The following is a 13,898-nucleotide window of genomic DNA, read 5'->3' as shown; positions in this document are numbered from 1 at the left end:
GGAGGTAGGGGACACCCACCTAGCCAGCCAGATCAGCCGAATCAACCCTGGCGACCAATGGGGTGACAGATGTCACAGCCAGATCGCCCTTTGCGAACAGGTATTTACATTTCTATGCTGTATCAACAGCGGTCAGTTTATGTTTTGACAGGTTGACATTGTTAAAAGTAAATGAATCGGGATCATAATGCAGGTATTAACAAATTTTGTGAACACACCGTTTCAACTTGAAAATCCCTTCCTCTCCCCACAACAGAAACCTTGTGAGGCAGAGGGGGCTGAGAGAGCTCCGAAGAACTGTGACTAGCCCAAGGTCACCCAGCAGGAATGTAGAAGTGCAGAAGTGTTGATCTTAGGGTTGCCAGCTTCCAGGCGGGGTCTGGAGATTACCCAGAATTATGTCATCTCCAGACCACAGAGAGCAGTTCCTCTGGAGAAAAATGGCACCTTTGAAGGATAGACTCATAATGTTGTACCCTGCTGAGGACCCTCCCCTCCCTAAATCCCACCCTACCCAGGCTCCACTTCCACATCTATAGAAGAAGATGATTTTGGATTTATATCCTGCCGTTCTCTCCTGTATGGAGATTCAAGGTGGCTTACAAGCTCCTTTCCCTTCTGAGAGAGCTCCCAAGAACTGTGACTAGCCCAAGGTCGCCCAGCAGGAATGTAGAAGTGCAGAAAAACATCTGGTTCACCAGATAAGCCTCTGTCACAGGTGGAGAAGTAAGGAATCAAACCTGGTTCTCCAGATTAGAATCCACTTGCTCTTAACCACTACACCTCATGTTGGGAAGCCGAGTTCTCCTCACGTGGGAAGAAACTTCAGCCATCTTCCCCTTCCCCGACACACCCCAACAATAATCACAAAATTCAAAAGAAGCATTGCTGTAAAAACTGATGCCATGTTTTGAACTTGTTGCATCAAAATGGCATAAAAACCACTCTATCATTTCTACCTTAGCCTTTTTCTAAAGAGCTCAGAGCTGCATACATGGTCCACCACCAACTCCTCCATTTTATCTTTATAATAACTCTTACAGGTAGTTTAGGCTGAGAGGGAAAGAAAGAAAAAGAAACTTGGAAAACGATCAATGAAAAATGGTACTGAATTCAGAATTCTAAGCTTTCCATTTTATACTAAAAACGGGAGAGATGTTTTAAGCCCCTGGAATCACCTTCTTATCTTCATATTACATTTTTTTCAAAATTAGTTTAAGGGAATTTGAGCCTATGCATCTTCCTCTACAGCAGTGATGGCGAACCTACGGCACGGGTGCCAGAGGTCGCACTCAGAGCCCTTTCTGTGGGCACACGTGCACAGAGTTCATCATGTGGGGGGGACGGAAAATCACCCCCCCACACACACATCTAGACTAGCCTGGGCACGATCCTTTACCTGGGAGTAAGCTCGGTTGCTGGCAATGGGGCTTGCTTCTCAGTAAACCCTCCTAGGGTTGTGATTCACCCATTCGAAGCGTTGGATGGTTGCTTCACCAAGCTTACTCCCGAGTAACGCACGCCTCGGAGCCAACCATTTTTTTCTAAACTAAAACCTCAGTATTCAGGTTAAATTGCCATGTTGGCACTTTGCAATAAATAAGTGGGTTTTGGGTTGCAATTTGGGCACTCGGTCTCAAAAAGGTTCGCCATCGTTGCTCTACAGAGATACACATGACATACACAGTACAGATGGACACACAATAGCGACTACTTTTACATGAGTGGTTCTTTACTCACCTATACACCTGGAACCATCTGGTGACGAGTAATATCCGGAAGGACATTTGCAAAAGTAGCTGCTAATTGTGTTGGAACATTCTCCCCCGTCGCAGATCCCAGGAAAAGAACTGCACTCGTCGATATCTTCGATAGAAAAGAGGGAAAGAAAAGTTTGATCACATTAATCGCAGTAATCACATCAAAAATGGCAGAATTAGCTGCAAAAGTGAGAAGAAATGTCACCAGTGACCTCCTACATTTTAAAAGAATGTCAATGAACTGGTTGTGGTGAGTTTTCCAGGAGCATGGCTGTGGTCTGGTGGATCTTGTTCCTAACGTTTCGCCTGCATCTGTGGCTGGCATCTTCAGAGGTGTATCACAGAGGGAAGTCTGTTACACACTGTGTCCAGTGAGAAAGGAATGTTTTAGTGGGGTGGACTAGATGAGGGTCAATAAATTGAAACTGAATCCCAGTAAGATGAAGGTGCTCTGTTTGCCAAGCTCCCAAGTCTGGGAATTGAGGGACATCTGGTGTTGAAGGAGTGGTTCTACCCCAGAAGGACCAGGTATGGGATCTTGGGATCACACTGGATGGGACACTGTCTCTGGAAGCCCAGGTGGCCATGATGACTAGGAGGGCCCATCAACATCTCTGACTTGTGAGCCAGCTATGATTTTTCTCTGATTTTTAGACCCCTAAAATTGTAAAGAATGTCAATAAAAGCTATTCCTATGAATACCGACCTCCTCTTATTGGATAATGTACACACCCTATAAGAAAACACAGAACCTATGAAATCTGTTTGGTAAAACAACAGGCATAAAACAGTAAACATAAGGCGCCTTCCGCACATGCAGAATAATGCACTTTCAATCCACTTTCAGTGCACTTTGGAGCTGCATTTTACTGTGCGGAATAGTAAAAGTCCACTTGCAAAAAATTGTGAAAGTGGATTGAAAGTGCATTATTCTGCATGTGCGGAAGGCGCCATAACATAATTAAAACAACACACATCCGCATCCTATTACAACATTGGATTTCAGCTCTTATTGCTTCTTAATTTTGCCTCATAGTACATTATGACAACACCACTGTTTGTTTACACAAGGCTTTACACAAATTCCGTAAGGCTTGGTCCAGAGGACCATACAGATATCACAGGCATATTTCTGTTTTCCTGTGACACATTCGTTCATTTTAGAGAGGGTATCACATGCATTTAGTGCTATGTTAACTTGCTATCCCAGGGATCCACCTGAACAATTCAATGGAAATTGTTGGTGGCTATTTCATATTTCAATTTTCATATAATAAAACATTTTTGAAGAAGAATTCCATGATGATTTCATACGATCTTCTTAGCCCATGCCAATTAGGACATTTGCATTACACTTTCTGGGGAAGGAGGCTTGTCGTATGTTCCACTATTGAGTTCTGATTCCAAGTCATCTATATGAGCCTGAGACTCTCCATGACAATGCTATTGTGACTACCACTTTCTGAATGACGTTGTAGGAATTATTTATGAGATGTGGGACCTCTACAACCAGGCATGCCATTCGCCCACTTTGGGCAGATGTTCTTCCTCTGGCTGGTCCTCCCATAGAATCATAGAGTTGGAAGAGACCCCAAGGGCCATCAAGTCCAAACCCCTACGATGCAGGAACACACAATCAAAGCACTCCTGTCAGATGGCCATCCAGCCTCTGTTTAAAAACCTCCAAAGAAGGAGACAACACAACTCTCCCAGGCAGTGAATTCCACTGTTGAACAGCCCTAACAGTCAGGAAGTTCATCCTAAAGTTTAAGTGGAATCTCTTTTCCTGCATCTTGAATTCATTACTCCGTGTCCTAGTCTCTGAGGTAGCAGAAAACAAGTTTGCTCCCTCTTCGACAAGGCATCCCTTCAAATATTTAAACATGGCTATCATGTCACCTCTTAACTTTCTTTGTACCAAACTAAATAAACCCAGCTCCCTAAGTCTCTCCTCATAGGGCATGGACTCCAGACCTTTTACCATTTTGGTTGCCCTCCTCTGGACCCGTTCCAGCTTGTCAATATCCTTCTTGAATTGCGGTGCCCAGGACTGTACACAATATTCCAAGTGAGGTACAATTACATCCCTCGATCTTGACACTATACTCCCACCTGACCTGTCCCTGTGTTTAGAACAGCTGGAGAACAGAAAGGGGAAATGGCTTTGTTTGACAAAAACCTGGCTATGAGGTCACATCTCTAGCCCTTCACCTAAAGTTCCTGAGGTCACCAACCTGGCATCCCTATCTGAAGCCCTGAGAAAAATGTAAAATAATATTTTACACCATGTTGGCATGGATCAATACTTGCAGCAGGCGTTGTTGCCAGAGTTACCACTTGGAATGTGACAAGTTAATTGTTTGGATCAGCCCTCAGGCACACCAAGCGTAGATGGATCCATTGCTCTCTTTTATTATATCTTTAGAAGTCACAACATGCCTCCTTTTCACTATATTTTATCTATTAGATCAGGGTTCTTTTCAACCATGGCAGTGGCAATGAATGGTAGGTAAATGTGTGCAATGAATGGTAGGTAAAATGTGTGCAATGAATGGTAGGTAAAATCACAAAATGGCTGCTCAGAAGAAGAGGAGGAGTTTGGATTTATATCCCACCTTTCTCTCCTGTAGGTAGACTCAAGGTGGCCTAAAAGCTCCTTTCCCTTCGTCTCCTCAACAGACACCCTGTGAGGTAGGTGGGGCTGAGAGAGCTCCGAAGAACTGTGACTAGTCCAAGGTCACCCAGCAGGCATCACGTGTAGGACCAAGGAAACAAATCCAGTTCACCAGATAAGCCTCTGCCACTCATATGGAGGAATGGGGAATCAAACGTGGTTCTCCAGATTAGAGTCCACCTGCTCTTAACCACCACATCACACTGCCTCTGAAGAAGGGCTACTATGTGAACCAACCGTATTTTGGGGTCCGCCCACATGATTAAATTGCTTCAGGTGTTACCAGCAGTAATGTGGGCAGGGTTTAATTTGCGTTTTCACTGTTTAACAATTGAAGTGAGAAAAGATGACAGTGTACACAATCATGTGCTGAGTGAAATTTCCTCAAATCAAATTTTTTTTAATGAGTTGTCCCCCCTGGACGCACACACACATATACACACAGGCATTGTGAAGAAATAAGTTTCAGATCAGAAGTTTCTGATTGCATGTTAATTTTTAAAATAGTAAAACTGCCACAAATCACATAGGAATCAGGCCTCAGCCTCAAACTAATAAAAGTCTGTGACATTTTTAATGGGTTTAGTTTTTGTCTCAAGAAGCAAACGGCTGGGAAGTCAAAATCCAGATTTGCCGTTACCTCAACGAAACCGGAGCACTTAAATGTTGACAGTGGCATTTATATTAATGTCAACAGCAGTATAAACACTGATATGCTGTTTGGGTTAAACCCAGTCCTAAAATAAAGCCAGGGAATTTTGCTTTTGATAAGGTCAGGCCCTCTGTAAATAGAGGCAACACTAATTTGAAGATACGCAGCGGGGAACTTGAGTCAGAAAAATACTTGAATCAGATCCCATTTGCAACCCTTCCATTAATTAGGTTCACATCAAGTAGTCTAGTATTTTGAACGCAGTTGCTGGTTTTGTTAAATCCTCAATCCCAACAACCAAAAAGCCACCCAGAATTGTATTCAGTAATAGGGCAACGTCTTGGCAGACATGAAGAAAAAGTCCCCCTTGTCCTCTCTGTGGCTGTTTTCACACTGGGATCTCCCCCAGGTGGCACACAGCACGCCCCAGCTTAATTTAGGAGCTTCCACACAACACCACACACCTTCAGAGCATGGCTTGAGGGGCTCACAGGGCTTTCCTCTTTAAGAGAGCCAGCGTGGCGTAGTGGTTAAGAGCAGGTGCATTCTAATCTGGAGAACCGGGTTTGATTCCCCGCTCTGCCGCTTGAGCTGTGGAGAATAATCTGGGGAACCAGATTAGCTTGTGCACTCCAACACATGCCAGCCAGGTGACCTTGGGCTAGTCACAGTTCTACGGAGCTCTCTCAACCCCACCCACCTCACAGGGTGTTTGTTGGGGGGGGGGGGAGAAGGGAAAGGAGATTGTAAGCCCCTTTGAGTCTCCTTACAAGGGGGGATATAAATCCAAACTCCTCCTCCTACTCCTCCTCCTCCTCCTCCTCTTATTCTTATTCTTATTCTTATTCTTAGTCAGAGCACAGAAGAACATCCTTTGCTCTGATTTAAAGGGGAACCGGTTAAGCAGAATCCCTGTGTGAAAGATCTGCCTTCAGCCAATGCTGAGGAGGGGGTGGAATTTAGTGCTGCCTTCAAAAGAGCAATGCTCAGCTCTGGCATCCCCCCCCCCCCCAGCATTTTAACAGGGCTTTTGAAGAAACCCTTAGCTTCATAGTTCAGCATTGAATCCTCAGATGACCTGTTGGAGGGGGAGGGGGAGGGGGAGGGGGAGGGGGCAGGAGATTACCAGGCTACAGTAGCACCGGTGCTGCTGCAACCTGATTATCACCAGGTAGACCTTTTGACAAGCAGGAAAGGGGTGGGGAGGGCAAATCCCTACATACTTCAATCCCACTTGGGTTTTCCCACCCTGCTGTAGAAGAAGCCAAGATCACCGTCTCTGAACTAAGACCACCATCACCATTAAATATCAGTAGTCTGAAAATGCAGACCAAAAATTTAAAAAAACAGCAACTGGAAAGGAAAGCTCAACATACACTCGGTTGCTCCATATACTATTCAGCCTATGAGATCTTCAATATAGCCCCAGGTGCTGTTTGCTGAGTTTGTAATATAGAGGAACTTAGCTTCAGAACCACAAATGTTTAAGGAATATGCAGATCCGGCACCTCTGTTGCTCTCAGCTTCCTTGTGGTCACTTTGACGAACCCACCAAGCTGGAGATTTCAGACAGCTGAACAAAAATGGCTTAATTTCACATGCTCCAGCTCAACAGGATTCTTAGAGCCCGGCTACTCTCCCGATTTGTCCCTGAGGAAGGAATACTTGCAGTGATGTTTGAGGCACTGCTCCTTCCTTTTGCCAACAGCATTGGCAGACAGCATGAAAATTGTATTTGTCTGGAGCAAAATCGTTTATATAAGACAAAAAAATTTCAAAAGACAAAGCAGCTGTTGTTTAAGAGTTATAATTTTAGCAGCCTGAGTAGTCCTGACTAGCCTTAGCTTGTCAGAGTTCAGAAATTAAGGCGGGTGGGCCAAAGTCGGTGGATGGGAGACCACCAAGGAAGGGCGGGGTTGCTAGGCAGAGGCAGGCAATGGCAAACCACCTCCGTTAGTCTCTTGCCTGGAAAATCCCATAGGGGGTTGCCAAAAGTCCGTTTTTGACTACCAAGAAGGAGGAGGAGGAGGAGGAGGAGGAGGAGGAGGAGGAGGAGGAGGAGGAGGAGGAGGAGTTTGGATTTATATCCCCTTTTTCTCTCCTGCAGGAGACTCAAAGGGGCTTACAATCTCCTTGCCCTTCCCCCCTCACAACAAACACCCAGTGCAGTGGGTGGGGCTGAGAGCTCTGAGAAACTGTGACTAGCCCAAGGTCACCCAGCTGGCATGTATGGGAGTGCACAGGCTAATCTGAATTCCCCAGATAAGCCTCCACAGCTCAGGCGGCAGAGCTGGGAATCAAACCTGGTTCCTCCAGACTAGATACACGAGCTCTTAACCTCCTACGCCACTGCTGCTCCTTTAAAAGGTAAAGTTTCCCCTTCAATCGTGTTTGAACCTGGGGTACCACTGCAAGCAGTAAGGAGGAGGAGGAGGAAGAGGACGAGGACGACGAGGACAAGGACGAGGAGGACGAGGAGGACGAGGAGGAGTTTGGATTTATACCCCACCTTTCTCTCCTGTAAGGAGACTCAAGGTGTCTTACAATCACCTTTCCCTTCATCTCCCCACAACTGACACCTTGGGAGGGAGGTGGGGCTGAGAGAGTTAGGAGAGAACTGTGACTAGCCTAAGGTCACCCAGCAGGAGGGTAGGAGCAGGAAACCAAATCCGGTTCGCCAGGTAAGAGTCCGCCGATCATGTGGAGGAGCGGGAGAATCAAATTAGAGTCCACCTGCTCCTAAGCACTAAATTGAGACAAGCGTATATGAACATTGCATTGCATTTCCAACAGTCCCGATGAAGGGCATCTATTTATGAACTCCTTCCATCAAAGATTCAGTGACTGTCAAATGAACATACTTGATACACCGGTACATGTGTTTTTTGATTATCCTAAACATGATCATCCTAATTGATTAATGTTGGCGCCCAGTATTGCTATCTACTGGTTCTAATTATTTACTGCATGTTGTTTTAAAGTTTATTGATTGTTTTATGGTCAGTGTTGTAACCCGCCCTGACCCCTGCAAGGATAGGGTGGGAAACAAATTAGAAAAAAATTAATAAATAAAGAAGCAGAAAGGGAAAAAATTATGACTAAATGGATACTCAACCTCCTGAACAACTCTGATGGGCTCTTTTGTGAAACTGTTGCAAATTTTATACTGGAAATTAGTAATTTTAACTATTTTTTAATGTTTTACTTTGAAATTTTGTCCCATTTTGTATGCCAATAAAGGTGTGTTGTTGTTGTTGTTGTTGTTGTTGTTGACTAAACAGATAGTTGAACTTGCCCCTTTATATTGCAAAATCAAGGTTGTTTTTAAATGGTCCAAACCAAAACTGTGTAGTAGATATGGCAAAAATTTTGTTTTGCAGTTTGTTGTAAAAAGTTTTTTAAAATGGGTGCATGGCCTATGGCCAGTTAAACTCAAATAAACTATGAACTATGAACTATAAACAAAGATGAAAAACAAACATTTATTGCTGGTCAGGTTAGGCATACGCTGAAACATAATATTTATATGGTCTTTGTGCTATTGACAGTAATATTCTCGCATAGCAGCAATGTGCAAACCAGGAAAAAAAAAACTGGAGTTGAGTTTTTGAGCGCGACCACTAAAAGCCCCCCTCTTTTCAGACAAAGCTTCTGAAAGGACTTACCATCACATTTTTGTGTTGCTTCATTAAACTTGTGTCCAGCTGGGCATTTGCACTCAAAAGATCCAACAGTATTAATGCAATTTCCCCCCTGACAGATTCCAGGGATAGCTTGGCACTCATCCACATCTATTGCGGAAAAAAAGAAATTAACAATTTGTTCACACAAAAATCCACTCAATTCTGTTGTTGCCACATCCCACAGTTCTTACAGGGAATAGATACCATTCATCTGGTTATTAAGAATGATTAATTCAGCATGGTCCTCCACGCATTTTCTGACACACACATGGGAATTCATCTTGCTTATTTTAACACTATTGGGTAAATTGCATAAGAAATAAAGGACCCTTCCTCCGTGTTCTTTTTATTTCCACTAGGTTTGAAGAGGAAAACTGAAAAACTTTGGGTTGGATCCGGGGTACATTTTCCGCTCACACAAAGCACTTTTGGCAGAGTCCAAGAATGTGTTGTCTCCCCATAGCCCAGCCTGCCTGCACACAGCCACCTGGGAACCAAGGGGGAGCCCCTTAAGAATATTGCTTGAGAGGCATATCTGAGAGATCTGCAGCAGGAAAGGAGGGGAGTGGGTGGAAATTACCTCCTCCCTAGTGTAAAAAATTTGGTCCAGCTGCCAGCCTCAGCTAAAGGAAGTGGAAGGAGGAAGAGGAGAGGAAGAGAGGGAAGGGAAGAAGAGGAAGAAGAGGAGGAAGAAGAGAAAGAAGAGAAAGAAGAAGAAGAAGAAAGAGAAAGAAAGAAAAGAAAGAAAGAAGAAGAGGGAAAGAAGAAGAAGAAGAGGAGAAGAGAAGAGGAGAAAGAGGAGAGAAGAAGAAGAAGAAGAAGAAGAAGAAGAAGAAGAAGAAGAAGAAGAAGAAAGAAGAAAGAAAGAAAGAAGAGAAGAAGAGAAGAGGAGAAAGAAGAAGAGAAGAGCAGAGAGAAGAAGGAAAGGCGGCACAACAGCAGAAGAAGAAGCAGAGGGAGAAAGGAGAGAAAGGGGGAAAGAGAGTGGGAGAAAGAAGAAAGAGAAGAAGAAGAAGAAGAGAGGGGAAAGAAGGGGAGAAGAGGGGGGAAGGGGAGTGGGTGTCCAGTGGGGCGTTCGGGGATTGCTATACGCACCTTTTCTCTCACTGTAAGGAGACTCAGCGATAACCCCTACAAACTCCCTTTCCCTTCCTCTCCCACACAAGGCTGATAAATTGAGTTGGGGAGAGAGAACTTGCTGACTAGCCCAGGGTCACCCAGCAGGAATGGAGGGTCTTGGAAGCGTAGATCTGGTTCCACTGTGGATAAGCCTCTACCACTCAGATTGGAGAGTGGGGGAATCAAAACCAGAGTTCTCCAGATTGGGAATCCCACCTGTATATGCTCTAAGCGCTAAAAGCCAGCACTGGCCGCTGCTATTCATGATGTTGAACTCCAGCACTCAGTGTTTAAATGGCAGAAATGCACTCATGAAGCCAACCCAATGGGCAGTTTCCTCTTTAACAGATACAAATGGAGTATCCAGCCTTGTCCTGATTGTTACTGATTGGGCCCCACAGTGAGAAGCCCCCCACAGCACTGCCAGATTTGTTAGATGCCTACTTTTCTTGCTGCTTGGACGGCACCCCCCTGAAGTGCTCCCAATAAGTCAAATGCTTGATCTACTTCTATGTGAACTAAAGGGAAAGCAGGCATGGGCCACTGGCAGCAGATAGCGCCATGGCTAGATTTTGCTATCTACTCAAGTTCAGACTTCAAGGAATTACCGAAGATGAGGCAAGGAAGGTGGCCGGTTGCAGAACTGCAGTCGAAGTGCTGCTCATGACCTGAGTTCAATCCCAGCAGAAGTCGGGCTCAGGTAGGCCAGTGGTTCTCAACCTTCCCTAATGTCTTTGTAACCTCTTGAACACGGTTTCCTCGTAGCATTTGTATCTCGGTTTCCCACTAAGACCATTGGAGTAATATGTGTTTTCCGATGAAGGTCTTCGCGTGACCCCAATAAGAAAGAGGTCTTTGGTTTACCCCGAAAAGGAATTTACCTACGACCCACAGGTTGAGAACCGCTGAGGTAGGCAGTTCAAGGTTGACTCAGTCTTCCAAGGTCAGTTAAATCGGTGGTTCTCAACCTTCCTAATGCAGTTCCTCATGTTGTGGTGACCCCCAACCCCAACATTTATCCATTTTACAGGCGGGAGAACGCTGGTATGAAAAGAGGTCTCCAGAGGCGACCCAGCCCCTGTGAAGAGGGTCCAGTTCAACCCCTAGAAGGGGGCCGACCCACAGGTTGAGAACCGCTGAGTTAAATGAACACCCAGCTTGCTAGGGTTAAAGTGTAGATGATTGGGGAAGGCAAAGGGCAAACCACCCCATAAAGTTTGCCTAATGAACATCATTTTGTGATGCCGGGTGAACTCCATGGAACCGAGTATCGGCTTACAGTGCTTATGGGGGCTTTACCCTTTAAGTTGAGCATACTAAGGCCCCTTCCGCACACGCAAAATAATACGTTTTCAAACCACTTTCACAACTCTTTGCAAGCGGATTTTGCCATTCCGCACAGCTTCAAAGAGCACTGAAAGCAGTTTGAAACTGCATTATTCTGCATGTGCGGAATGAGCCTAAAAGTCTAAATGTGACTACACACACCTGTATATAAGTAAATTCTATGCTTTACAGAGATAGCAACATTGCTTAAAGATACCACAGAAGAGATTTTGGGGGAGGTTGGTTTTCTTTTGCAAAATGAGATCCAATTTTTCTTAAACAACGGCACACCTTGAAGTTCACCACAGATGTTTCAAAATTAACTGTGTGCAAATGTCACAATCTTCATCTCTTTTTAACTCACAAACTACTGTACTTGACAAGGCAACATTTTAGAGAGGCCTAGAACACAAATTCTCCCAAAGATGCAGTCCTGGGAATATAAAATCCACATCAATTTAGTACATCGCTGTTGCCCCTGTTCACTTTCTTCAGTTTCCTGCCAGACATCCAGACAATAAAAGAATTTATACAGCTGGATGTATCCGAATAAAAGCCAAAAAACAGCGTAAGGACTTTCAAACAGGAGGCAAGACTAAAGCAACATCTTGGCGGATGTTAAGATTCAAAATAACGTAAATGCTTTGGAAACACTGCATCATATAAAATATATAGCAGGCTGCATTCTACGGTTTAACTAGGAGTTTTCTCCAGGTCAGAGGAACCTCCCTTGGGAGAATGAAAGGATACCGAGCATCGGCAAATTCTGGTTTTAAAATCTTGCCGGAAGACATAGATATCTCGCAGACGTGATGCTTCTTACTTTAATATCTTTTCTGTGGCAAGAAACGGCCTTAGGATCAAACGAAAAAGCTTTCTGGGCAGGGGGAAATTCATTAAGATTCCTGCTGCTTTCTCGCAACCGGGCTACAAATGTCATTAGGAGAGCATCAGGCATTCAGCAAACGTGAAGTAATGCCTCTGACACGGACTCCTCCCGTCATCTGCCACAGAGGCCAGACTTCAGATAGCAGATGCCGTTCAATTGTGAGTAATCCTTTCATCAGATTTCAGCAGCGCCTTCTGCACCATACCTTGACAGGCTCCCGTTCGTATGTTTGGAATGAAGCCCCGGCGGCAGGGATGAGGCTGGGCTGGACACAGTTCACAGGGGTGGCCCCACGCTCTCCCCACAGTCGCGCAGCAGAGGGTTTTCGTGCAGACTATCCCGCTCAGCTGTCCCTGGCACATCTGGTTGATGATCGACGTGAAGCACGGTCCGGTCCTATAGTCTGGATCACAAGCAAGGAGAGCTCATCAGTATAAAATTAGGGGTATGTTACGTAGCCACGAAGTCAACACAGTGATGTAAGAACTTGGCTAGTCACTCTGCACGCATGTCCGTTGCCTGCCCTCGTCTATGCTGCTGAGACCTTTTTCATACCTGGTGTGGTTCTCAACCTTCCTAATGCTGCGACCCTTTGATACAGCTCCACATGTTGTGGTGACCCTCAACCCTAACATTTATCCATTTTACAGATGGAGAACACTGATGCAGAGAGTCTTAGGCGACCCCTGTGAAAGGGTTGTTCGACCCCCAAAGGGGTCGCAACCCACAGGTTGAGAACCACTGTGCTAGAGGCACATCTAGGGAAAATGTAGGCTGGTGCAAAATCTGAGTTTTCTGCCCCCCCCCTCCCCTGTATGGGTGACCGCCCTCCCCCACCATAACCAAACAATGTTTTTTTTGCACCAGTTGACTTGAAGTCAAGACCCAGGGGGAAGGAGGAAGGGTGTGGGGGCAATTTTGACTAAATGGCCACATTTGACCCCACATGTCCCCCTGGGTGGTATGCCCCTGGGTTCTGCTAATTCAACCCAGTGGAACAGAAGAAAGTGGGGATTGAGCAAAAGTGAGCCATTAAATGATGTTGCTTCAACTGGAAAATCAAGAAGAGTGTTTCCTCACAAATAAGGCACTGATCATCTTTGCCTTCAGTTCCAACTCCTTGCCCCAAATAAACAAAACCCCAAATCCAAAACGTCAGATCTCCAAATACAGTCAGCATCAGTGTCTACAGCACAACCAAGAATCTAAGGCCGTTTCCGCCGACACTCCTTATGCGCCGCCAAGAGTGTGAGCGGCGTGAAGAGGCACCAAGCTTCCGGTTAAGTAAACATGCAAGCGAGGCGGAGCCGACCCGAGCGGCAGGCGACTCGCATGGAGCGGCACCGCCCGCCCTCTCGGTGTCCTCCTCAGGTAAGCCTGCGGTAGCAGCCCATACACTGCCCTCCGACCCCTGGAGGTCGGAGGAACAGTGGCGAGCTTCCGCAGGCTTGGCCGTGGCGATGAAGACAGGCGAGCTGGCGGTTCGCGCATCCGGCCGAGGCAGCTCCCCTCTAGCGACGGCCTTTAAAGGGGTTGTTGTTTGAAGCGTGGCAGCCCTGGGGAGGAAGAAGAGTCGGGTCGCCGCTGCTGCGTTGCAGCAGCAATGACGGCGACCTGAAACCTTTTTTGAAAGCCCCCAGGCAGCGTCATAAATGGAGCGATCTTGAGCTTGACCTGGAGTTCTCTGGCTTTAAGCCTGTACAACATTTTCATAAAACAGCTAAAAAATACAGAGTGTCTCAGTTCTTCTACCATAAAAACTATTCTCAAGAAAGAAATGTTCTAGGGGAGACTT

General features: G+C 45.6%; 1 protein-coding gene across 1 annotated transcript in view; it reads right to left on the bottom strand.

Moving 5' to 3' along the window:
* The window catches only part of LOC125446194 (fibrillin-1-like), a 106,330-nt gene that overhangs the window by 54,015 nt on the left and 38,417 nt on the right, over positions 1 to 13,898 (bottom strand). The window contains exons 4-6 of the mRNA XM_048519748.1: positions 12,309 to 12,506; positions 8,752 to 8,877; positions 1,741 to 1,866 (exon numbers count right to left, since the gene is read on the bottom strand). Coding sequence (XP_048375705.1) covers positions 1,741 to 1,866; positions 8,752 to 8,877; positions 12,309 to 12,506 — 450 coding nt within the window. The remainder of the gene's footprint in view (positions 1 to 1,740; positions 1,867 to 8,751; positions 8,878 to 12,308; positions 12,507 to 13,898) is intronic.

This window comes from Sphaerodactylus townsendi, linkage group LG17, assembly GCF_021028975.2.
Source record: "Sphaerodactylus townsendi isolate TG3544 linkage group LG17, MPM_Stown_v2.3, whole genome shotgun sequence".
NCBI lineage: Eukaryota > Metazoa > Chordata > Lepidosauria > Squamata > Sphaerodactylidae > Sphaerodactylus > Sphaerodactylus townsendi.
This window is presented reverse-complemented; position numbering and strand designations above follow the sequence as displayed.